The sequence below is a fragment of the Diadema antillarum genome, unplaced genomic scaffold (assembly GCF_040938485.1).
Source record: "Diadema antillarum isolate AM-2024a unplaced genomic scaffold, OU_Dant_1.0 seq00001584_RagTag, whole genome shotgun sequence".
NCBI classification, from domain to species: domain Eukaryota; kingdom Metazoa; phylum Echinodermata; class Echinoidea; order Diadematoida; family Diadematidae; genus Diadema; species Diadema antillarum.
Window position 1 is genome coordinate 824,763 of NW_027272302.1, and position 27,420 is coordinate 852,182.

At 40.8% G+C, this 27,420-nt stretch overlaps 1 protein-coding gene across 1 annotated transcript; it reads right to left on the minus strand.

Moving 5' to 3' along the window:
* Positions 1-503: 503 nt before the first annotated feature.
* LOC139710891 (uncharacterized) lies at positions 504-27,420 on the minus strand. Its single transcript, XM_071622814.1, has 31 exons — positions 27,201-27,420; positions 26,534-26,731; positions 25,950-26,105; positions 24,780-24,917; positions 23,686-23,892; positions 22,881-23,078; positions 21,655-21,810; positions 20,977-21,114; positions 20,393-20,596; positions 19,806-20,003; positions 19,028-19,180; positions 18,660-18,794; positions 17,153-17,356; positions 16,450-16,608; positions 14,853-14,993; positions 14,106-14,312; positions 13,076-13,276; positions 12,058-12,195; positions 11,412-11,567; positions 10,787-10,914; positions 9,906-10,140; positions 9,586-9,677; positions 9,023-9,287; positions 7,569-7,731; positions 6,898-7,082; positions 4,575-4,645; positions 3,870-4,012; positions 2,897-3,223; positions 2,229-2,311; positions 1,335-1,383; positions 504-576 (listed from the first exon to the last, which is right to left on the minus strand). The coding sequence occupies exons 1-31, from the start codon at positions 27,418-27,420 to the stop codon at positions 504-506; spliced, it is 5,121 nt and encodes a 1,706-aa protein (XP_071478915.1).

Consider the following 27,420-nt stretch of genomic DNA (forward strand, 5'->3'; position numbering starts at 1 on the left):
TGATAATGAACTTCTTGGATATCAGCACATGCATTGTTGAAGCTGTAATACTCTCGACAAAAGGACCACATAACATAGGCATATCACTGAGAATCACTTTTTTAAATTTTCATTATCGTTACCGTTTTCAGTATCATTATGATAATTTTCATCATTTCTAATTTTATAATCACCCCTTTCATGAAGGTTACAATGGCAATAATTATAATAATAACATAACAAGAAGAAAAATGAGAAAAAAAACCCCAAAAAGTATATCCACAAACCCTATGCATGCAGAACCATATCAAAACTCTGAACATTTTACCACCTCATTAATGCATTACTGTTATCGCACAAACACCAATGCAAATGGACCTCAGAGCTAAGATACCGCATTCTCAAGGAAAATATATCATTATTCGTTGAACCAATGAAATCACTTCTTCACATAAATCATTATCTAATTATCTATTCAATATGCCAAGTGGTATTGGACTTCTTTTCTTTCTTTCTTTTTTCTGTCAGTGTGCGAGATAAATGGAAGTCTGCACCCACGTCACAGGGCACCGGTCCGTCACGGGTTTCTCAGGACACCTGAGACAAGCGAGGAGACGAAGGACCACGTGATCAGAGTTTCGTCTGCTCGTTTTCATCCTCAAATCCCTTGTTTCTGTAGAAATGTAGCAGAAAAACATAATTATTATTCCGGAAAGGTCTCAAACGGGTTTCGTTATTTCCTTTCTACCTATGTACTAGCGTGATTGTAACCACAAAGTCTTATAGCAAATTGGATCACTTGAGTTTGGGGGTGTTGGTTTCTTTATGGGCTCATTAGCGTGAGTTTGGGTTGGTTGGGCCTATATGTTTTCAGTTTCGTTGGGTTTCTTTTGGTTATTATATGGGGAAACTCGTTTGCAAATTAAATCTTGCGTCAGCACTTATATACGTAAGTTTGGTCCGGCACATAACTGCATAGTTGTGTGTCCAGTTAAAAATACATGACGAAAATGCATGACATATGAACAATTATTCTAATTAATTTTACTCACCTTCAATAAATTCAGTCATAGTGAAATTTTCGTTATTTGTATGTCGACATTAACTGCTTTAGAAATGTTTGGAAATGAAAAAGTATTATTCATCGGATCAAATTCTATAACTGTGATTATACCCAAATTTGCGTGATGAGTCCATCACATAAATTATCATTTGAAACACCAATGAAATGATTTAAATGTCCGAGGCGTTTAGCTAGGTTAGGCCAATTTCAGACACAGTTTCTTGACGTCGGCTCCCTGATACCACAATACTGTGGGTGAATCACTTGAAATCAAAAGTAAACGTATACTCACTGTCTATAGCTTGCGTGTGGAACGGCGTAAGAGGGATCATCACTCATATCTACAAGGACAGAAATGGGAGTGGGGGAGGGTAAACATTGCATAAAACGTGTTGAACATGGAGGAATGGGACCACAATGACATGGAAGATCTGCGAATGAGAGTGGACAAACGTGACTAAGTACATGATAATCAAAGCAAATTCGACTTCTAGTGACGATATGCTTAAGAAACTCAAATGACGTACTTGAAACAGATGTAAAATATAGCTAGGCTGCAGCCATGTGACGCGCAGACATGGCAGATGCAACTCGGCCCGTGATATTGCCACTACTATATACAATAGCCATTAGTACTATACTCTCATGTGATTAGAGGGAACTGCAATAACGATATTCTGAATGAATGTACTGTGTGTATGTCATGATAGTGCGCCCCTAAGTTCTACTCACAAGTTGCCCCCCCCCCCCAAAAAAAAAAAAAACAAACAAAAAACAAAAACAAAAACAAAAACACAAACACAAACAAACAAAAAACAAAAACAAAAACAAAAACAAAAACAAAAAACAAAAACAAACCAAAACAAAAACAAAAACAAAAAACTTCTATTGAATTAAATAGAAATTACAAAGCAACAGAATATTCTAAAAGAGAAATTGAAGTCGTATATACATGACGTATGAAACATCCTGCTGGTAGGATTTGCGTTGCTGTGTTACAAGACTGAGGGGGTACAATTTCCAGTGTGTGGAATAACAGCGAAAGCAGAGTAGCTTCGGCAGTACTTTATACCTTCATTTATCAGTACACACATAACGCCTTCTTGTTTCTTACGTTTAAAATGCGTTTACGATAATCACAGTGGCTAAATTTATGTAATGTAATATGTTAATATATCTGTTCTACCGTAAGTGTTGTCGATAAGATCCTCAGCAGACATTTCATGGAACTGTGAATCTTCTCTCTTTATCTTTTTCCTCCTCCGATGCCTGCAATACACACACAAGAGGAAGAGAGGGAACATCATTATCTTTAATCATTGCAATGCCCATATTATAGGGGTCACTAATATGAGGGATTCCAAATTAGGGAATTAGAGAAGATTAAAAAGTGTGTTTATCATAACACTCTCTTGTGCCTGAACTCTGATTGGAATTCCTGCAAGTTGTTAGTCATCAGCTGGTCATGCTACGAACGCGTTTCTTCCTACCAAGTGTAATAGGTTTCCTTTAAAGAGCAGTCATGGTTTTACAAACCAATCCGTTTTATAAGTACCTGACTACCATGACGAGAATGCCAGTATTGTAATTCATTGCTATTTCATATAGGAATGTAACACTGATAAGAAAATAGTATAACTTGCACGACTATTGATTGGAGGTACACAAAGATAATTTTAGAACCTATGGATAGAAAACAAATGCAGTTGACGAAATTAGGAAACGGCTTTATTATGTAGGGCCCATTCCTATTTCGTGACCCAGCGACGTGTCACGGCAGTCAGGATCTATTTAATGATAGCCAATAATAAATTGTGCAATTCCAAAGAAAAAATACAGACGAAAAATACGTACATGACTTCCAATGTGACCGCTGAGCCTACAATAACTGCCAAGCTTCCCACCACGATGAGGGCAATTGCCCAGGGTTCCAACCCCTCTGGTGGAGGCGTCGTGGGTTCGGGAGTGTCGGGCACGTGCGTGACATCGTAACTGAAACCCTCGCCCATGTACTCCTGCATCGTTGTCTGCGAGTTTTCGTCAAGCAGGGCCGTCATTACGACGTCGGGGTCGATACCGACGCTGACGTCGTCTTCGGCGGTGTCGGGGTTTTGAATCCAGGTGATAATGTGCAAGTCGTTTTCAACGGCAGAGTAGCTGAGGAATTCGACATCATCGGCGCTGCAGGGTAACAAGCAAAGGAGCAATGAGCGATGAGTAAACTCACTCTACGATGTACTTCTCTCAATTATAAGAAAAAGAGCAACAAATTTATATTACAAATGGAGCCCACTTCCCCTGATGGCAAGAGTTTGAATGATAGTGTGTTTTTCATACCATTATACACTTTTTCAAATAAGGTGAAGAAACTGATGATGAATCTTCAGTGGAAATCGGAATAATTTGACAGGAGAGAATTGCTATTTCAATTTTCTTCAACACTATCTTTCATTGACTGTAACCATCACCGTCACCAACAGACCCTACACCAACGTCAATAAGATCACAAACATATCACGTGAACATCAACATGATCACAAACACTTATACCAGCACCAACATCACTTTCGTTCAATAACCACCTCCTCCTTAATCTTCAACATCATGGCTATCTCTACCTCCATCTTCAACACCTCGGTTATCTCTACCAGTTCTTACACCATCGCTTTTACCTTCACCAATTAACACCAACACCTAACATCAGCATCATCACCAAAACAATATCACCAACACCTCTGACAAAGCTTTCCCCAACATTGCCAACATCATTGCATAGAAGGAATCTATAATCCAGAAGAGAACACTCTGGAGGAAGAACTTGGAATACCTAAACTCCATCGCAAGAGTACCGACATCTCGTCTCTCCAAGGTGGCCATCTCCGGTTCATCTCCGCACGACGTTCCCGCGCAGTAGTCTGTCATCGACTGAGCTATCGCATTGGCCATGTTGGTTTGTTGCGCTGGTGTAAACTTTATTTCCGTTGCAAGGGGTGGAAAGTGTTGACAATAAGGGGCAATATAATTGTATTAGAAGTGAAGATTGTTCAGTTCTGGACGGTTTGTGCGATATATCAGTTGGCGAAGCACCAACAGCTCTGCACGTAGACAGCTAAAATAGGGAATGTAATCGACGAGCAGCTCATTTTGATTTTGTCTATAAAATTATCAATGATATTCACCATCGTCTACAAACATCTCCATCCTCCGACCCCCCATCTCCTACCTCCGCTTAATTCATCTATAACGCCTACTTATATTATGCCCTTCTAAAGTATGATGTACCCTTTTTTTATCAATTACTTACGTTGAAATTTCATTACATTCATGTACATTGTGCGTATAGATTATGTTATTGAGTTTGTAAAGATGGAGAAAACTAAAAATGAACTTGAACTTGAAATTGATTAACATACTAACGATAATCAATGTTTTATGATAACGAACAAGTAGCATGATAATGTACCATACGCTTACTAGTACCAGGACAACCGACTGAATTGACTGTTGTATATTAGGAGAGCATCAGTCTTACCCATCCTACTGGTTCATCCTGCACGATAAAGAGCACACTGTCGGTCTCTGGCTCGTACGGTGTGGGTGGGTCTGCGTGGTGAGGTCAATGAGTATATGGGAAGTGAAAGTTGAATTTTCTTAAACACAATGATAATAATACTGATAATGATACGGTTTTCTTTATCCAGGGTAGCTTCTCCAGTGTTGCCAGTGCTCTGCCAGTATGCCCTGCCATTATCATGACTATTATTACCCTAGCGTTGCCAGGTACCCAGGAGAGAGGGACATTGTGAGCAAAACATCCTGTCCAAGGACGTATGGCACTGGGTGGGAATCGAATTGGGAGTCTTGAGTCTCATCCACTATGCCACAGCGCACTCACTTTCATCAATACAAGTAAGACAGCCAGACTGCCCAGCTGTTCTCGTCTTGACGACTGGAGCATAAACAAGGTAATTGATGGTCCATTATTAGCACATTAACTGCTGCAAGTGTCCTTCTTCTAGCTAAACTGTATACAAAATATAATGCATTGCTATTTTTAATTGTAGGGGGAGTATATTGTTCTCACCAGTGTCACTTTGTGCGACTTAAATGTTAAAAAACAAACAAACAATGGTTCATCAAAAGGTGCATTTTTTTTCTCCGCATCAGGTGACGTTGTATGAGTGTCATTCAATGATTGCATAATGGGCAATTACTAATACCTTTCGTCAAGGTATTCGTGTTTACTATACAAATGATGCACAGGATAGAGTGCGTTAGTGTAGGCGTAGTGCACTCGAGGGTATTTACAATTGTGAAACAAATAACGCCACGAAATAATCCTGTGCATCATTTGTTTTATAAAATGGGTCGAAAATTCGAAAACTAACATCATTTTTCAGCGTTTTTCACGTACCTTTGTGGGTCAAGACGTCCGAAGATGTTCGTCCCAAACTTTTACGCACGTCGCACTCGCGGAAGTCCCGCACATACAGTACAGTGTGTATGGGGGGTTGGGTTTCCGGACACCCGCATGAAAACTTACTTATTTTACATAGAATATGCACCCTTTACCTTAAAGACTTGATATAGACTCCTCATATAGGCCTACTAGACAACATACTCTGAAAACGGCGTGAGAATTAACCTGCTAAATCGTTGGATTTGCTCTTCAAAGTGACTCCATGTACGCGTCCGGTCCCATAACGCTTGGTCTACTGTACTGTACAAAGTGTACGTATAATACAGTATACGTACGTACGCCACATATGTTATGCACAAACTTAAGGGAAGACAGGCCGTCCGGCCGGCAGCCCGAACTAGAAGTTGTTTACAGGATTGACAGCGCGTACGCGTATGCATGCAATTCATCAAAGGAGCCGCCGCGCGCACAGACGATCGGCAATCTACCATAGGATTACAGGCAGTGCAGTTGTACTGAAGTAAAGGAAGGAGGTGTGTCTCATTTCAGCGCTTCCTATTGGCTACATTCTTGAACCCATTTTATAATATACAAATGATGCACAGGATAGAGTGCGTTAGTGTAGGCGTATAGTGCACTCGAGGGTATTTACAATTGTGAAACATGCACTACATTGTAAATACCCGAGAGTGAGCTACGCCTCCACTAACGCCACGAAATAATCCTGTGCATCATTTGTTTTATAAAATGGGTCGAAAATTCGAAAACTAACAGCATTTGTCAGCGTTTTTCACGTACCTTTGTGGGTCAAGACGTCCGAGGATGTTCGTCCCAAACATTTACGCACGTCGCACTCGGAAATCCCGCGCATGTAAGTACTGTACGTATAGGCGTATAGTACGTACACCACATGATTGTTGTGCACAATAAAGGCCGACTGGCAGCCCGAACGAGAAGTTGTTTACAGGATTGACAGCGCGTATGGTAGCGCGCGACGCACTTGTAACAACTGATTAAGTGCGCACTGCTAGTGTAAACATTGTGACGTCAGTGACTTTACGCTTTTTTGCAAGGCCGTGCATGATAGTAAAAATTAATGCACGCACACGTGACTCATTTCAGCGCTTCCAATTGGCTACATTCTTGAACCCATTTTATAAATAAAAGTATTTATGTACCATCCACGTGCCTTCATCGTGCATTGTGTCAGAACCCCGTGCAACCTTGGTGTCACAAGTTACATCCACGTGTCAGTGGCTTATGATATGATCATAATACATCTGCTCATGACAAATTTGTTCACTGTTAACTTTTTGTTTATCCACAGTTTCAGATAACATGCACTAGGACTAGGAAGGAGGGCCAACTCCCTGCTATGACTACATGATGTGTGCACCATGCCATTGTTGTATCACTTTCTTGGTACTCTGCTCACCCGGATTTTCCACGGCGTAGTAACTGAGGGAGAAACCGGTGTCCGAGAACGATTCGTCCGACAGGAACCGAAGCCACATCCGATAGGTGGCGCTCTCCACAGGAGACGGAAGAGCGGAGCCGGTCAGGGAGGCGACCACGTTCTCGCCCACGGTCTGGCCGGACCCGACCTGCAGGAAATCCTGGCTGAAAATGATAAGGAGAATGAGATAACAAAACAATATGAATGCCGGATGTAGAAGACAGACAGGGAAGAATACTTTTAAGACACTCTCTGGTGTGTCCCCCAACACTCACAGAAGGTGCTAGTGTCATTTGAATTCAAAGAAAATTAATTGTAATCTTTCAACCGAAACAAGACAGAATATGATCATTACCCGACGTACAATGCCAATCGCTCTGCAGATTTTTTGTTTTCCCTGCTAGTCGTTAAAAGCAATTGAGTCGAATAATGACAGATTATCATTTTATAGTGCCGCACATCACTTGAAAATGCGACGCATTTTCGATAAAATGTCCTTACGATGACCAACGATCACCAATGATACATATATTGTAATGATTTGTAATGATCTGTCATTTTTATCTCAAACAATGTAAAATTGGTACTAGAGACTGCTGATACTATTGTCGCTAGAGTTATAAATGGACATAACTTATTGTTCTACTTACTTTTCCTCCAGCGAAAAGGCAGTAAACTCCACTCTTACAAGAGTTGCCGTATCTGGTAACCGGATTTCCCAGATGCATATCTGATTATCCGGATATGGGTTAGGGTAATTGGGCGATGTTATGACACCCGTTGGATCTGTCAGCTCTTCGGAGCCACATTCACCTGGCGATTAAACGTAATGTATGGTAATATCATGAAGGTCTGAGGGCATTTCATACAGCTTTTTGAGAGATTTTTTTTAATTTTTTTTACTGACAAACCGTTATGCTACAGGAATCCTTGCATCTGATTGGCTGAGAGCAAATTAGTCAGAAAAGAAATATGTTACAAGCACAGTTGAGGAAATGCTCCCCTGGAGATGACGTTCTACAATCACTCTCTCAATCATTTCATCAGTAAGTATCGGGAAAAAGGTAACAAACAGAATGCAAACTACTCTTACATACTCGTCGTTAAATTGATTCATGCAGTTTTACATGTCATTGAAATATATAGTTGTTGTTGTCGTTGTTTTGTATGTGGGACAGTTAACTAAACATTCTCTTCTGCTATTTTGCATTAACATTTGAAAAGTAAAGAATGTTGACGGCGCGAAATCCCTCAAGTCTTTTCCTAAATCAAACATAATGGCATACATACGTATCTGGAAATCATATATCCAGAAAAAGCATACTGGTATCACGTAAACGAATAATCACCTCTTAATACTAATCTTTTAGAAAATTAGCGCAACAGCTACACATAGCCATCACAGATGTCATGGTTTCACTAAGCAACTAAAAAAGCACTCTGAGAGCGCAGACCTCCGCCAAGCAGCTCATATCCACCAATACATGCATGCTGAAAAATTATGGGGCGCCAAGTGTTGCATGGTCTATTTCTTTATCATTATTATAATGAAGAAGCCTTGTGTTTACCTCAGCATCAGCTTCCTGCTGCGCGGCGCCTCGAGCAGCAGAGCATGCGCATTGGGCGCGTATACACGCCTCAAATACGAGTAGCACTCTCAAGTTTATTGACCCTAGTTGTAAAAAGAAAAAAAAATCCTTCAAAAATTCTTAAAATTTCCCGGATTACTACCAAAATTTAATCATCTCTTCCTTGTGTTATTATCAAACTTTCCTGTAAGTTTCATCCAAATCCATTCTCAACTTTTTGAGTTATTTTGTAAACAGCCAAACCAACGCCGACAAAAAACATTACCCCCTTGCCCTTGACGGAGGTGAAAAATTTTCATTTAATGCCTAACGGGCACTCGAGTCCAAACTGACAATGGGTGATTTAAAAAAACAAAACAAAACAAAAACCGGCTATACACGATAATTTATGGCAATTTTAAAATGCCTATTACCTGGACCCATCGTTTTGTTGTGTGTTAGCTTTATCCAATTGCAAATGGAAATGTCTTAGGCCTACTGCAACATTTATAGGCGTATTTCAAACTTGAGCTTACTTTGGTCGTCAAACGATTCCCAAAACAGTGTGAAGCCGGTATCCGAAATGGTTTCATCGGCAATGAAACGAACCCACATGGCATACGTTTCGGACTCCAGTGGGCCGTTAAACAGGATGTCGCCTGTGTAGGTAGCCAGTTCGTTCGAGTCCGGTTCGAGTCCGGAGCCAACGGTTAATGTATCGTATCCGTCTTCGAGCGAGCCTTGGAGTGACGTAATGCGCACACGGCCCGTTTTCGGCGCATTTAGAGTCCATGTTATATCCTGTGTTGGATGACAGATGCCAGGGATACTGTAACATTATGTGTGATATGAAGACAAACCGAGACGGGCACAGTACCCTGATATCTGTAATCAATTAATTTTGTTTCTGTCATTTTTTTTTCAGTCACATATTATTTTAGCGAAGCGGGAAAAATTGGTCAAACATGGTTTACAAAGAATAATTCACCACATGAAACACGTAACATCACATTTCTGATGAAAGCAAATCAATTATACATTTTGATTAAGCATCATATTAGTACGTGGGCGTTACATGAGATGTGCAGGTTGTCCCTACCTGAAGGTTGTCGTACTGAATGGGCCAGCCCGGAGAAGAGAGGACGCCCTCTTCGGTCGTGTCCACGTAATCTCTGTCGGGAGTAGCGGGTCCTAGAAGAATAAAAAGTCATGAAAGTCAATCAATGATTTACATGGCAAACTGTACGTCACATCCCATAAATGGCTTTTATAATAGCGAAAATTTCAAACTAAACAAATGAGTAAAGAATTAATGCCGAAGGTGTGAATCAATATGACGTTGGTTAGCATTTATGAACGTTGGCACGCCATTTTCCCTAAAGATCACTACATTATTCGGAGTCTTGACGATCAGAGTACCTTGTGTTACCATGGTGACGGTCATCTGGAACCCGCGGAACTCCGTGGTGGTCTGGGATGTGCGAAAGGATACCCAAAGATACTGTCCGGGGCTGAGCACCTTCCCGGGAATGGACGGGGACACCGCGGAGTCCTTGGAACCAGACAGAGTGTACAGGGTAGACGTCGGGTCGAAGTCATTGCCGCTGCCGATCACGACGAAGTCCACCCCGGGCTTGGTGTCGAAGTCGGTGATCTGCGATTAGAGAAGGCGAAAAGGACACAAATTTGATAAACTAATATCACGGTGATAATGATTATTATGGCAATGCAGATGTTGAAATTGCGAGTAGTGCTGATACCGTTTTACTGCAAATAAGACAAGGCAAAGTGTAGAGAGAAAAAGAAGAAGAAGGAGAAAAAGAACAAAAAGGAGAAGGAGGAGAAGAAGAAGACGAAGAGAAAGAAGAAGAAGGAGATGATGATGACGATGATTATGATGAGGATGAAAGAGAAGATAATAAAAATAAGGTAAAGAAAGGTGAGTTTCTCTTTGTAGAAAACTTAATCTATTCCACAGATGACATAGTTTAAAAGTTTGTTAAGGAAGAGTCGTGCTACCCAGGTACTAAAAATGATTTGTTTGTTTGTTTGTTTGTTTGTTTGTTTGTTTTTTAATTCTTCGGACATTATTGCCTGACAGACGTAAGGAAAAAGGACCACACTCACTGGTCACTGCAATTCATGGAATCAAATCAATGGAACTGCCGGATTTGTGTCTCATTTCATCACAAAATGACGAATTCGATTACTTAAACAGCCGACTAAAGAACATCACTGTATTGATTTGACTTCGAAAGTGCAAAATTGTGTACGTAACTAACTGAGGTTCGCTTGGTTACCTGTAGGAGGACGAACTCGTTATTTGGGGCACTAATCAGCCAATCACATGTTTCACCTCCAGGGTAACCGTTCGGATAATCCGGATTCTGTATAGTGCCATTTTCGCTGATATCCGTCCGACCGCATTCTAAGAAAACACAAGTAGTACACTTTTTATTGTCCATTAAAAGTAAAACAAAACAAAATAAAACAAATACAAACAAACAAAAACCAAGCCACCGGTAGTGAGATTACACACGTAAAGTGTTTGTTGTCAAAAACCTTCTTCTTTTTTTTTTTTGGTATTAATGTTTGAATGAAGTGATAGTAATAACAACAATAATTTACTGATACATACATGAGACAGTGAAAATGATAATCGAGAATCAAAAGGAGAACAATCAAAATGACAGTTCCGGTTTTCATATTTATGATTTAATTTTTTATCTAACTTTTCAGAAAATGATTAGCGTAAAAAAAAAATTAACAAAAATTCGGAACTGTTGACAAATCTAAACAATTGCGCATTTGATTTCGTGGAATGTAAAAAACGTTCAGGGTTTAAAACAATCACGTGTCAGTGAAATAAAAACTTTGAATGGCTTGCAAGAATAAGAGAAAAAGTGATAGTATCCGAGTTGTTACCTGAGAGAGTCGTTGCATTAGCCGGTCCTATCCGAGGTAACTCCAGCCGGTCAGGAATGAGAGCAGCGACATAGAAGAAGTACGTCGTAGAGGGCGTTAGGTCACCTATGGTAACCGAAGTTTGATTGCCGCCGTAAACAACGACGAAATTTGAATCTGTGGAAAGAGGAAACATGAAGAAAGGAATGGTTTTTGAAAGAATTCCCAGCAACTATACCCATTGTAAACCTGGACTGGGTGTCTACCCGTTTCAAAGTCAATAAGAATTTCATAATTTCAATGGGAATGAGCTGAACATGCTTTCAGAATAAGATATGAATGAAAACTCGAACTCAGATATCGACTTTCTAGACTGAGATATTTTGTATTTTGGGAAAAACATCTTATTATTTTCTTGAGCATACCAATAGGGAAAAAAATAACACAGAGCAGAGCTCCACATAGTGATATTGTTATACTAAAGAGAAGAGGACTTGCAGAAACTTTCGATGGCCCACCTTCGTATATGAATACCGGTATACACGATATAGCTGGAAACAGCAGTCAAAATCATGGATAGATCATTGTCTTTATCACCTATGACATTATTATTATTATTATTAATTGCGCATCGAGAAAGTATGAGAAGAAATGAATATGTGGGTACCCTGTGAAGTCTCGCAGTACACTTGATATCCATAAACATTGCACGTGACATTAGACAGAGTCCACGTGACTTTGATCTGAGTGAGAGAAAGGGGCGTGGCTTCAGTCTTGCGAACGTTCATGTCGGCGTTGGTGAATCCTATATCATGAGAGGAAACAAAATGTCCAAGCACAGTTAATAATTTTTAGTAAAGACAATTTTCAACAGAATATCATATCGTCTCAATTACAACGCAGTGTAGATCATATTACCATCTAAGGATAACACGGACTTCTTTAACAGAAGGGTAATTTTCCATTAAAATCCGGGGTGTCGCTGGAATCAATGTATGGACATAACAGATTTGTTGCATTTCTAAGAGACGCATAATGTTGCTGAGAAAAGCAAAATTGCTTTCTCATAAAGAATAAAGGAAATGTTTGAAAACTCAAAGACAACGTACGGGATGGATTACACTCTAAATTCCTTAGATTGAAATAGATTGTAGTCAGGGACCAACCCTAACGTTGGATTGAAGTTTTCAATCGAATAGAGTTAGAATTCAATCTTGTTCGATTGAAACTTTCAATCCAATTTTGAATTGGTCCCTGACTACAATCTATTAGATTGACTTTCAATCCACGGAATTTAGAGAGTACGCTGGTGGATAATTGCAATGGCAGAAATGGCGGAATCAGGTCTCCAATTTATGTAAACGGAAGGGGAACAGAGAGAGGGTGAGTAGACGGGGGGAGGGTGAGGAGAAAAGAGAAAAAGACAGACAGACAGACAGAAAGCAGAGACAGATAGAGAAAAGCGAGAATGACTGAAAATAAATACTAGCATCGAATCACTCTGTCTTTGAGAGTCTATCATTGAGAGACTGAAAAAAAAATAGATACATTGTACTAGTATTTAATTTTGTTACCGTAATAATTTAAACCGCGCCACCCCCTATCCATGCTTGCTTGATCCAGGTTATGATAATTTTGAGGATGACCCCTACCATTTACTATCTCACACTGTCTTATATGCTGACCTTTTGGTGTGACCTCACACACGAAGTATTTTTTCTCGTCGCAAACGGCGTCCACTACCTCACCACTGGCGGCGTTCAGCGCAGCACAATCGTTGAGGGCGCTGCTTGGGTACCCCGGACCCCACAGAGTGTTTTGCCAGTCCGTCGGAGCATCGCAAGTGACCCAGCGCCAGTCAGATTCCACGGAGATGTCCGACAAACCTTTAAGAATTTGTGTACGATAACATCATGAAATATGATGAGCTATTCCCTCTGTCATGATGAATTTAACATCAAAACTCAAACACTTAACACTAAAACCTTTCCTGCTCTTCCACGATCCCTCTGTCTCTCTAGTCTTCAAGAATAAGTTGCACCAGCATGCAGTTGCCATGGAGACGCTGATATTACATTACTTTTAAGGAATTCCACGATTTGCTTCATTTGCACTTAGTTGCTCCAGCCATAAAAATATTTTCAAGTGACTTCAAGTTGTTCCTTTCATCTCCAATAAAATATAAATACAGCGAAACGTTTGAATACATAGAAATCAGTACAACAATGTAACAAAGAGACAAGGAAATGTTAAATGAGATACATAATTTATAAATGTTGCAAATTTAAGGCAAATTCCGAAATAAAGGTGTCGAGGCGTCTGCTTTCAAGGAATGCTTGTATCATGCATTCCCCTATCAAAAAAAAAAAAAAAGAAGAAATATTCACAGAGAGACGTTGTTTACGGGGTATTTTTAAGGGGGTTCTTTCATCCACATTCATTGCCTCATTTACACACACACACACACACACACACACACACACACACACACACACACACACACACACACACACAAATCATTCATTCTGTTAATCCTGAACCTAGAATCTGCAATATTTCACCTGCTCTTTTTCCCTGAATTTTCCAACAAAGGAATTGGCGATGAATTATTGCGTCTCGACACGAAATATCTACTGCGAACGGTGCCAAAGTAGTCACATCCTTCTAGCTTTTATGCAACACTGGGTTTATGAATTATTCGACAGGGAAATTTACCAATCCACCAATCTCGAGCCGAGTCCATGGCTCGGGTGCGGTTTAGGATATACTCGAGCTCCATTTCGTCGTCGATGACCACCAAGTCGGAGTCGACTGTTTCCTCGCAGTCGTATCGACCATCCGTCCACATGTCGCCGTATGTGTTGGCAAAGAAGCGGTAGCATCTACCGTTGGTTCCGATGTCGTAGTAAGCAGGACATGGTCCTGCGAAGATCGAATGTGAAGATTGGTCTCGAATATCTTCTTATCACATGACAAAAAGCATCCTTATTACTAGTAATACAGTAGTTTCATTATGTCGCTCAATGTGCTTCTCTATGTCAGCCGTGCTATACGATTCTAAGGAGGGGGGGGGGGGGGGGTCGGGTTTTTCTCTCTCTCTATTTTTTTTTTAAAGGTGAAGTTCATTACAGTAGTAAGTTGATCTCAGAAGTCTAGTAGATATTATGATGCCTGTCTAGCCACTAGGAGGAAGTGGGGGTGAATGTTACCAAACAATATGTCCATGTTTTTGATCATAGCTACATGTATGACTGAATAATGGTTGTCCATTGTAGCACAATTTGTCAATAGGTTGAAGAAAAAAGATGTGAGTACGCGATTTCAAAAACTATAGTTATCTAATCGAACTCAAAACAAGAAACAAAAAAAAAAGCAAGGGGAAAACGAAAGACACTGAGAGAGGGTAGGATTCTCTTTAATCAATTGTGGAACCGAATAGATGAACTCGGTCTGCTTGCCTACCTTCGGGGGTAGTAACATAGACTGGGTCTACAGCGGGGAGATAATATTCGGTTCTAGCCGCGGCTACGCTCACGCTGTATCGAGTGCTCGCCCACAGACCCTGGATGTCGTAACTGGTGACTCCACCGCCATAGATTAACTCTGGAAACAAGCACATTCATGGAAAAAAGAGAGGCACATACATGATGATATCAGATACGCACAAACTGACTTGCATAATTATCATAATGGAATGGGAGAAAGGGGGTTTCTAGACAAACCTAGTCTTCCCCGCATTAGATACGCATGTTGATCTGATTTCAAAATTATCAGGGTAAAATCACGCGCATGTATTCGTGCGTATATTTTAGATTGATTGCCTGACGCCACACGGATCTCTGCGGGTGCCCCTGATTACCCAGCCAACACCATAATGACACTAGAGGACCACTTACCCAGCCATCCTTCAATCAGTATTCGCTTGTTGCCATGGTAATTGGTCGACACGTAAAACAATGCACTGATAAATCTCGAAAAAGGGGACTTGTTCTTCTTGCCCCACCGAGCGGGAAGACAACTGATGAGATACATCGAGGAACACTCCAACATTAAAGAACACAAGAACAGGCAAACTGACCAAACTCATGGAAATCATGCATACGATTACTTCGTGACCAAAACTGAAAATCAGGAGTTATCAAAAAAAAAAATGAAATCGAATATAAACATGAACATTTACGTATTGACGACCAAATAGCATAGTCCAGTGTTGGGGTTGCCGAGATCGAGTGCAAAAGAAAAATCTATGTAGGTCTCGACATTTCCCTCATTGTTAAAGACCCAGCAGCGTCGGGAGATAATGGTGGCCCGATTGAATCTATCTCCATTCGCTGCCCACTGGGGCACATTAAAAAACCACGTCTAGAGCAGATTACTTGCCCGTCAGCGAAAAAAAAAAAAAAAAACATACGCTCATCGGCAGCCGTCGACTTCAGGCGAGATTCGTCGGCTGTGTGTGTACGTACATCGGGGAGGTGGAATCTTCCACCTCCCAGCGTACATAGAGATCGGTGATAAAGCTGAACACAATCGCTACGGGAATCCTCGGATATATCCTAGTCGGTCCGACATTCACTCCATGCATCTCCATGCTAACGGGTCTTTAACTGGTGGATTTCCTTTTTGTAGTCTAATACAATTATACTGTGATTCTATTTTCTGATTACAGTATTATGTAATATCTCTACTGGAAAGAACACAGTGTCCAACAGTGTGTTCGCATTGTGGTCACATAGTTGACTATGTGAAAACGCTCGAATTTAACAGTATGGAGATGATTTCACACTGTGGTTTTGTTTTCACAAAGTGTTCACATGGTAATTTTCTGATCACACTGTGAATTGATGATTCGCAATGTGTTCACACTGTTACAACGCTCGATAGTGTGAAGAGACTTTACACTGTGTTCACATTGTGTTCACACTATGTTTCTCACACTGTGGGACACTGTGTTCTTTCCAGCAGAGATGACAGAGATAATCCAGCAGCAAGTGACTTCTAACACACCACTGTGTCCGAAGGGACTATCAAATCGATTTGGAAACTTATTTGATGTTACCGCTTGTTGGTGTTCCACCCATTGCTGTGTCAAGATAGTAGATGAAGTAGGCGATGACGTCACAATTGAACTCAGACACGTCCCATGTGACACGTATGGTATCCCAAGAGATAGCTGTCGCGTTCAAATTTCGCACATTGTCATCCCCTATCGCAAAACCTGCAAGAATGGAAAAAGATCTATCATTAAGGTACTGTTACTCGCGTTTGAGCACCAATTCACTGTGTCACGGACTTAAACTGCATCATTATATTCGTAAGAGTAGGGATCGGGGTAAGACATTCCATGGTATCGGCACTAACAGCCATTGGCAATCAGCTGCATTATTTTTGTCACAGCAAAATGAAATAAATGAATTGAAATAAATTAAATGAATTGAAATGAAAGGTTGTCCGTCGTAGATGAGATTTGTAGGCGTCACATCACATCACATCACGTCACGTCACGTCACGTCACGTCACATCACATCACACCACACCACACCCACACCACACCACACCACACCAAACCCACACCACACCACACCACATCACACCACACCAAACCCACACCACACCACACCACACCAAACCCACACCACACCACACCACATCACACCACACCAAACCCACATCACATCACCCCACATCACACCACAACAAACCCACACCACACCACACCACACCAAACCCACACAACACCACACCACACCATCTAAACTTACTCTTTGGAGTGACTTCACACATGTAATTTTTATTAGGCACATCACAAGTAGCGTCGTAAATGGTCATGTTTGCTGGGATGAAAAGGCCACAGTCGTCCAGACCATTGCCAGGGTAACCGGGACTCCAAAGGCTTTCCTGCCAAGCATCAGATGACTCGCACGTGACCCACTTCCAGGACGACTCGACGGCAACATCAGAATACCCTTTATACAAGATTCATGATCGTAAATGAAATAAAGGAAAAGTGCTTCTCAGTGCTTCTCGATCATGACTTGAACCATTCTCACCTATACCTTTATCCATGCGAGACAAGTGTGGTGGTTTTGGTTTTTTTTTTCAATCTGAAACAATTTGTTGTCACGGCAAGACAGTACAAATAGAAAAGCGGAAGAAGAAAAAAAAAGAGAAAGAGAGATAAAACTTACTGGCAAACAGGCAACCCAAATCAAACTTGTGCTTATCAATAGGGGGATGACGCAATTGGACGTCGTCAAGATGAGTCGATGACAACGAGATCGTGATCGAAGTTTCCCGTATCCTCGTTGCAGTAGGACCTGCATAGAGTTTGGAAACTTTGTGTTTACTCGTTTGTTTGTCATGATTGTTTTTGGAGAATCTATCTTCTTATCGGTCAGTGATTGATAGTAAGACCTCACGATTTGATGATAATTAGAATACGACAGTCTAACATATTGAATATTGTTTTTTCAAAAACACGGAGAAACTGTAGGAGGAGGAGGAAAAGAGAAGCAGAAGAAGGAGAAGACCAAGAAAGAAGAGAAGAAGAAGAAGATGATGAAGAAGAAGAAGAAGAAGAAGAAGAAGAAGAGAAGAAGAAGAAGAAGAAGAAGAAGAGAAGAAGAAGAAGAAGAAGAAGAAGAAGAAGAAGAACGTGAAGAGGAGGAGGTGGAGGCAGAGGAGGAGAATATTAGTCTTTGAGTCATGTTACTAACCTGCAGTCATCCCAACCCTTTCCAAAGCGTCCAAAGTCGGAGAAAAAGTAACAATGGCCATTGGCAGCTTCGTGATACTTCGGAGGACATGGGTCTACAAGGAGAGAACGAGGAAGTGAATACACGTATGTTCAGGATTTTGAGATAATCGGAATGAGTTCGGATCACACGCATCATCAAAGCGTGCTATCACTATAATCTGGAGGAAATAACAGTCATGCAATCATTCTCTACAGACAAATCTATTTAAACCAAATTCAAATATAATTTCAGCAGTAATAATAATCACCACAGTATTTCCTCAAATGTGTCAAGACCACCTACATTTCTATATTATAACACTTCATTAGCAATTTGATCTGGGCCCTGTTTTACGAAGAGTTAAGTTTGATTATGTATACTATGGCAGCCTGTGTGGTGAAGACATTTAAAATAGATTTCATCTTTTGATAAAATGGAGCCCCTTGGTGCCCTCAAGTTGGAAATAGAATGATTGCATCAGTGAAGAGAGCAGACAAAGTTGAAGAGAGCAGACAAAGTTAGTTTTACTCACCCGTCTGTACTGTGATACCATCAGTTGCTTCTAACTCGGAGTCTACTATCAGAATTGCCACGCTTACCGTCACCGTGGTGTTTGGTCTCAGGTCCGTGACCTGGGCACTTGTCACATCGCCACCGTAGACGATCACTGTACAGGTGAGAATGAATTATAACAGGATGAACTCTTCTGTTGCAGACAATTCCTTACACTCAAAATGAAAATAAACGATGTTTCATTAGAAGCCTTGAACTATTGATGAGGAGGAATACAGGGGAAAAGATGAAGAATTTACTCCCAACATCTAACCCAAATCCTCTTACAATTGCTGTTGTTGTTGTTGTTGTTTCACTATTGTACTCTGTTCAGTCTTCTTCACTTACTGGTTTCCACGTCCGATTCGTTTGCCACCTGGTAGTCGATCCTGAAGCCGTAGATGTCGCAGCTGTAGGCGGGTAAATCCCACGAAGCCTTGAAGCCGTAGGAGGAGCCAACCACTTCGAGGTTCTCCACCTGTAACCCATAGCGATCAAAGCCTGCCAGAGAGGAGAGAGGAGAGATGAGATACAGAGAGATATGGACAGGAGTAGACAGAGTGAGATACAGACATTACTGGATCGAGGGAGAGCAAGAAGTGTCAGAGTGTTAACATTGTAAACCTTTATTATCGTTATGGTTCAATAATAGCGAGCTTTAGGTCTGCAACGCGAACGCTAAGACGACGCAGCCTTTCGGGTTGAACGATGGAAACAGCTGCCTCGTGCGTGTGCATAACACAATTTTTTAGCCTAATAGCGTCGCCGTTAGAGTTCGCGCAGCAAATCTAACGTTCGATAATGATGATGATGACACTTCAATATGAAATTACGTAGTGAAATATTTCCAAACACTGAGATCGGGAAATCCGGTTTTTACCTCTGTAAGCATTCAATGATTGATACAAGCCTCAATATGACATAGCGTTTTCAACACAATATCAGATACATTGATAGCATGTATAATACACAATAATGATCACGACGGGGATATTTTCAAATTAACAGCACTACACTGTTAACATTGCCTTTGAAGTATGGCCTTCATTTTCCTCAAAGAATGTTGGGAGTTTTATACAAATAGAATCAAATTGACACTTTGAATTGTTTTGTGAAGGGTGCTTACCCTTGGGAGAAACTTCGCAGACGACATTGAGGCTCAGATCGCAGACTTTTGCCTCGATCTCTCCGGACCGTGTGAGAGCTGCACAATCCAGCATCCCGTTGCCAGGGGAACCAGGAGCCCACAGACTCGTCTGCCAGTCGTTTGGTGCCGTGCAATCTACCCACCTCCAGTCACCCTCCACGGAAATGTCGGAATAACCTTGGCATTTGAGGTAATGAGACAGTTTCGTTTTGGAAATGGAACAGACAGACAGAAAGGGAGAGAGAGGGAGAGAGAGAGAGAGAGAGAGAGGGGGGGGGGGGCAAAGGAAGAGTGAGAGAGAGAGAGAATTACCAAAATAATGGAAATGCCATGCTTCAACTTGACAAATTATGTCAGTGCTTATCAGTATATGGAAAAGGGAAAGGAATTGGAAGTAATGTAGCCACAACCACAACACATTTTAGCCGTATTTGAAACGTTATTGGACAGTCCCAAGATGATATATCATCACTAACCCCGAACTTACACACATACACACACACGCACACACACATCCCATATGCACACAAAGTACAATGTACTACAATTACGTTCAAATCACATACCTATCCACCAGGCACCGGTGTCGCTGCTGGCGTTGATTCGGTCCATGATGTAAGCCAGCTCGGCCTCATCGCTCACAATGGCCAAGTCCGAGTCGGTGGCCCCCATACATATGGAGCGACCGTAGTGCCAGAAGTCGTCGTCGTCGTCGATAAAGCGATAACACCTGCCGTTCGGGGCGAGTTCGTAGTTACTTGGACAGGGGACTGCGATGTTTGACAGAAATTCAGTGTAAAGCAAGATTACCGTGGTTACAGTTTTTTCGGACCTTTGTACTTTTCCCGTTTCTTCACAAATATGTGTATACATAATGTACATGTAAGTATTTGTGTAATATAATATAAATACGTATATACACATTTATGTATGTACCTTATCAGAGCTCAATAGCCATGGCTGACAGCATGTAATCACTGAAGTCATTTAAACTATCATCGTTCATCACAAACGAAAAATTAGGAAACTAAATGTCACGTTTTAAACATGCTAAACATAATGACGAAAAAATGATGATCAGCGTAAGTTAGTACTATTACGGGTATTAACGGCTTTCTATTCCGCAGATTTGATACCAGTTAGTACTTACGGGTCTTGGCCACGGCTGGTCCTACGGGGCTCAACTCGATGTCTTTGCTTAGATAGGCAGCGACGCGTATTTCGTATTCGGTGTCGACAGGCAGCCCGCTGACCAACGCGCTTGAAGTGTCTCCACCATACACCGTGACTGCCAACCGGACAGGAAATTGTAATTACGATTTATATACCATTTTTTCCCACTCACATGTACTAGTATTCACACTCGCTTGCACTTTCAATGTGGAACGGTCTTTTTTTTTCAGTGGGTCAATTTGCTTATCAAAGAAACGCTGGAAATATTTGCTTTTTTGATTTTTTTTTTCTGAGCATTCATTACTGAAGTAATAAACTAGTAACTTTCTGTAATAACGGCAAAATGAAGCACTCTTAAGTGATAAATAATATAAGTAAATAAGCAACAAAAAAAAGCAATAGCGACGGCAAGCTAAAACCATGCAGGTGTTTCAAAAACTCTTCTACGACAAACGTTCATCAATTATCAAAGCATTTTTATGGAATTATTATCAAACAATGGGCGGGAGAAAATCATATTCATGTAAAACACCAATTCATCTGTTTTATTATTTTTTTTTTTTACTCTAAGCTAATAATACATTTTAGTTCATAAAAAATGATCGTCAATCCACTTTTACCCGGTACGTGACAATGATAAGAATCAAATACTCACTCGACTTCCTCGTTGAAATATCGCCGGCGATGTTGTAATAAATGCGGTAAGCAACCACGTCGCAGCTGGTCGGGGAAACTGTCCACGTGACCTGGACTCCGTACGACGTTCCCATGGCAACGACGTCTTGCACATTCGCATCGTCTTGGCTGAACCCTTGGTAAGATGAGAGGGGATTAATCATTACACTTCGCTTTGGAATATAATCTCTCCCCACGCAGTTTCACTTCCATTCTCTGGCTTAGAGAAGACTTCATTGTTTGTTTGTTTGTTTCTTTCTTTCTTTCTTTCTTTGTTTGTTTGTTTGTTTGTTTGTTTGTTTGTTTGTTTGTTTGTTTGTTTGTTTGTTTCTTTCTTTCTTTCTTTCTTTCTTTCTTTCTTTCTTTCTTTCTTTCTTTCTTTGTAATACAAAGTCTGTAAATCCAAGGATGACTTTAAGTGGAAATAAAGTGAAATGAAAAATAAAATGAAAAGATAGCAGTGCAAGAGTTTTCTCTCAATATTACTGTAAAAGTGTAAACCCTGATCAGTGACGAGCCTATCACCAATTGGCCTTTCCTCTATTGGCAGCTGTTGATAACTACGTGATAAAGCCACATTAAAGGGATGGTACAGTATTGGTGGAGATGAGAATTGGGCTTTTAACTTTTTGCGAGATACCAAGAAAACACTTATGAAATAGTACAGAGCATACCGTTTTAAGAGGAATTCAGTTTATTTGATGAAAATCGGGTTTGGAAAGACTGAAACATCCAAAAACAAAGTAAAACAAAGCGACCATAATAAAAGGTGGGTCCCACACCTTATTGAAATCGCTCTGTTTTGGATATCTCAGCCATTTCAAAATCAATTTTCATCAAATTAGCGTTGAATTCCTCATGGAATTACATGCTTTTTTCATATTTCATAAGAGGTTTCTCATTATATAACTCACCAAAAAATGTTAGAAACCATAAATTAGGTCTCAATCAAAACTATACGATCCCTTTAGGGCAAACATGAAAAATTTTACTCCTCACAGGATTCAACCATTAATTTGCGGGGATGGAGGAGAGGGACAGACAGATAGATTGTTAGATAGACGGACAAACGGATAGACAGGCAGACGGGGGAAAACGCAAAGAAAGGGGAAAGAGTGAGAGAAAACGGATTGGGAAGGGAATGAATTAAACTGTATACCATTTAGCTCAATTAGGGTGTACGCTTTTATCAGTAAAATGAGATACCTTTTGGTGAAACTTCACACAAGAAGCTAATGGAGGTGTCACACACAATGGATGTGATTTGCCCATCCGGCTGAAGAGCTGCACAGTCCAGACGACCGTTGCCAGGGTTACCGGGTGCCCAGAGTTCGTTCTGCCAATCAGATGACTCGGTGCAATCAAGCCATCGCCAGTCACCCTCGTTTGCTTGGTCGGAGTACCCTGCGATCGCAGACAATTTTCGTGGTAACATTGCAACAGGACATTGGCTCTTCAAAATAGTAGTTTGATTGACAGTGTGTTTATTCAAAACTGGTAATCTAGCTATAACGGCAATAATATCTATAATTTTGTTGAAAGGCAAAGAAAATAAGACATGGGTCAATAAGACAATTGGTTGAATTTACTTGCCGAGATACTGAAAGTTTCATATATTTATTCTATGCATATACATGATTGTGTATGCGGTTACGTCCATTAGATATCTAAAAGCGTTGTCATCTTCATACTTCCTGGTTGTAGATGACGGACTTATGCAACATTTACTTAGTTCATTCCATCAATTTTATCTTCATTATGAAATCTGCAAATGTCCCAACATCCCATATCTCTCAGTACAGGTAGCGGCCAACATTAGCACCACACAGGTTTTAAATCACAGAAGCAATTGGTATTTTAATTTTGAATTCACTACCACATAACTAAGATGATGAGCACTTCACTGAAATGCATGCATGCTATAACAAGTATAACAGGTATTCCACGTCACCCACCCCCCCCCCCCCCCCCCCATTAAAAAAAAAGAAAAGGAGGGAAAAGTGTACTTTACCTATCCACCACATCATATTCGGGTCCAAGGTTGATGTGACGTTGAGTAGGTAGTCGAGTTCTTCCTGATCGCTGATGATGGCGAGATCGGAGTCCAGTTCGTCGTCGCAATAGCGCCGACCAGTTGGCCACCAGTATCCGTACTCGGGGTTAACAAACTGGTAGCACCTGTGGTTGGGACCCTCTTCAAAGCCATCCGGGCAGGGTACTGGATCGAACGAACAAAAGGCATAATGTGGTATTACGCTTTAAATAACGGGAAGAGTTGACACATTGTGGGCAATCTGGTGGGAGTCGGGCGACTTTGAATATTTCTACAGATAAATGGCGCTATATGAATGCTGTTTCATCATCATCATCATCATCATCACCATCATCATCAAGAGTTCTACATACTGCTGGGTGTGTGAACATTCTGTTGAATATTTTTTTCTTCTATCAGTTTATTCATTTCTAATAGATTTACCTCTAACTCTATTAAGTACACATTTGTAATATTCTCTGTGATACCCCTAGTTCCAGTGAGCAATAAGTGCATTTTTAGAGCCCATGACCATTTTTTTTTCTTTTCTACAAAATTTCACAGAATCTTTATCTTTGATACATGTATAGTTTTCGAGGTGAGAGCTCGCACTTTTACGGGCTGGTGTAAGAATGTTTAGTAATTACCTCTACCGAATCAGTATTTCACTACAAGTTGCACTATAATATTGCAGGACAAACATATGAATGCATACTATCACTACGGTATTTCACAGTCTACACCAGTCTAGCATTTCATTTGGGCTTGAAGGCGAGCTTTACAGCTCCCTGAATGAGAACTTTACAAATGGTCTGCGATCATTTGATCATCTTCATCCAATCACTGACATCTGGCATTTGACTAACTCAGAAGCAAAAGAAATATTTATAATATTTTCTTCCAAGGACCACTGGGACACGTTGCGAGCCATGCCCAGACATTTGTCTCATAATAGCATGACGAATGGTAGCTTATATTTCACATCGCCTTTTATGGCCGACAATGGCAACATGTAGCTTCGTTGATGACTTTTAATTTCGATGAAATGCCGTTGAGGTCACGAATAAACTCACGAGTGGTTGCGGAGACTTGTTCGACCGGATACAGCTCGTAGTCCTGACTGAGTACAGCTGCCACTGTGACGTTGTACGTGGTGTTAAGCATCAAGCCTCTGATTGAAGCGCCATCTACGTCACCGCCGTACACAACCACTGTAAAGAGGTGATCAGTGGCAACATTATTTTGATTAACTGTAATTCGTAACTCAAAAATGCATACACATTTCAGGGAAGAAATCTAGAGGACGGCACAAGCTATAGAGAGAAAGAGAGAGGCAGGCATATCAACAGACTTATGAAGTGTAAGGGAATTGGCTTTAAAGGGGATGGTTAGTAACTGATCACTGGGAATCAGTGGGGATGCTGTATGGGGATTATTGTTCCAATACTTGTGGGATTCATTTAAGAGTACATTATATATCTATTGTTGTGTGAAAATTATTTGCTTCAGAATGGTCTCATATTCAAGTAATGTGCAGTTTAATCGCCCGTCCCTGTACAGACACGCTAACCTGGAAACATTAAACTGCACATAACTTGAATACGAGACCATTCTGAAGCAAACAATTTTCACACAACGATAATGTACTCTAAAATAAATCCAACAAGGATTGGAGCAATCATCCCCCAGCATTCCCACTGATTCCCACTGATCAGTTACAGACATTCCCTTTAATTACTTCATAATTATACTTCAGGTACATTGCATTTCAGAAGGCAGTAAATGCACAGAAAGACTTGAGGTACAAACCGGATCGACCTTACATAATTGATCTTAAAAAGCGAACCTATCAGACAAAATATGGTGATGAACACTCCTTACAAACTTCCTACCAAATTCCTAATCACATTTTCAGTATGATTTAAGTGCAAAGGACTAGAACGCACATAATTATTATAGCAGTCAAAAAAAAGAACTGAAAGAGAAGGTGTCTATCTTTTTTCAATGGTAGTTATTATCAGTGGTAATTATCAATGGTAGTCAGTCATTTTTTATCAATGGTAGACTTATCCAGAACTCAGTAAATTCATGTAATCATTTACGTCGTGATTTTACGAGGCTACAGTTGAATTAATTTGTCCTGCTTCCCAGTATTGATAGATTATCATAGTCATTCGACTGAGTTCTCCCCTGTGGACAAATAGATAACCCTGGGCACAAAGTACTGAAAAACAAAGTCTTACTAATCTGATCACGAGCGTCAACTTCGTCCAGCGTGTACGTCACTTTGTAGCCGATAACGTCACAACTGGTAGGAGAAACCGTCCATGTGGCCTGGATGCCGTAGGAAATGCCAGACGCGGACAAATCGCGCGGGTTGGCGTCAAGCAGGCTGAAATCTGACATAGAGCGAGTATAGGGTGCAACAGCAATGTTGGACTTTGAGTTAAAGAAAAACAAGGAGTATGACTAGTTACTATTAGTAGAAATGTGTAGGTCATCGACGACGCACAAAATAGCAAAACACACACACATACACACAACAAAACAAACGAACAAGCAGCAAGTGAAAATGTAAAGTTTGCGTTTCTTGATTGATTGTAATGCAAACAGGTTATATGGGCAATTTCTGTTTATCTTCAATCCACAGCATTTACAAATTACTCTCTGGGACAGCACCTTGAAGCCTGAGGAACTGCGCCAACACGCCCATGGACCTTAAGCGTAATTCGTGATGAACCCATACGACAACATTTAGGGATTCATTTTCTTGGGGGCTTGTCCGGTAATAACTGTCCCAGTGAGACTCTAGAAGGAACCGACAAACCTTTGGGAGATATCTCGCAGATGGCGCTGAGCCTATCGTCACACACTCGGTCCTCCACCAAGCCAGACGGTCGGAGCGCGCCGCAGTCATGGGCTCCGTTGCCAGGGTAACCTGGTGCCCAGAGAGATTTTTGCCACGTGGTTGACGACTGACAATCAACCCACGCCCACTCGCCCTCAACGGACTGGTCGGAGAAACCTGTTTTGAAATAAGCACAGACAAAGGGGGAAAGATAAATGGATAGCAGATATCAAATGCGATATCTTTTGCTATTGACCGTAATCATGATGGCAATGTCCTGGCTGATGATGTCATAATGGTAGCATAATGATAACAAGGTTGTGATGAAATATGTATCTCCATTGATCCTGAAAATGGGTGCGTCCTTTAAAAACGCAAATGAATGTATGTATGGACATCATACTATGCATATAAAAAATAATTGTATTAAGGTATGTATGACGCCAGTTATGTCTCTGGCTGCAATATTGTAGCAACAATAAGCTTTTTTTGTATGTGTACAATACATAAATGCAAGCACAAAAATGTTCAGTGATAATTATGATGTGAGGATATATGTTACTTCAGTTGAAATAAATTCTATGTCACTTTGTGTGTCTCATATAACCCAAGAAGGTTCAGTAATGACATTCAAAATCCTCTTTACCAATCCACCAGGTCATGCTTGCATCGATTTCGGCCGTCCTGTTAAGTAGAAATTCGAGCTCTAAGTCGTCGTTGATGATGACCAGGTCAGAATCGGCCACGTCATAGCAATCTTGTCTACTATACGGCCACCATTCCCCGCGGTCTGGTGGGTTGAGGAAAAGGTAGCATCGGCCGTTTGGTCCTTGCTCGTAGTCTGGATGGCAAGGAGCTGTCAACAT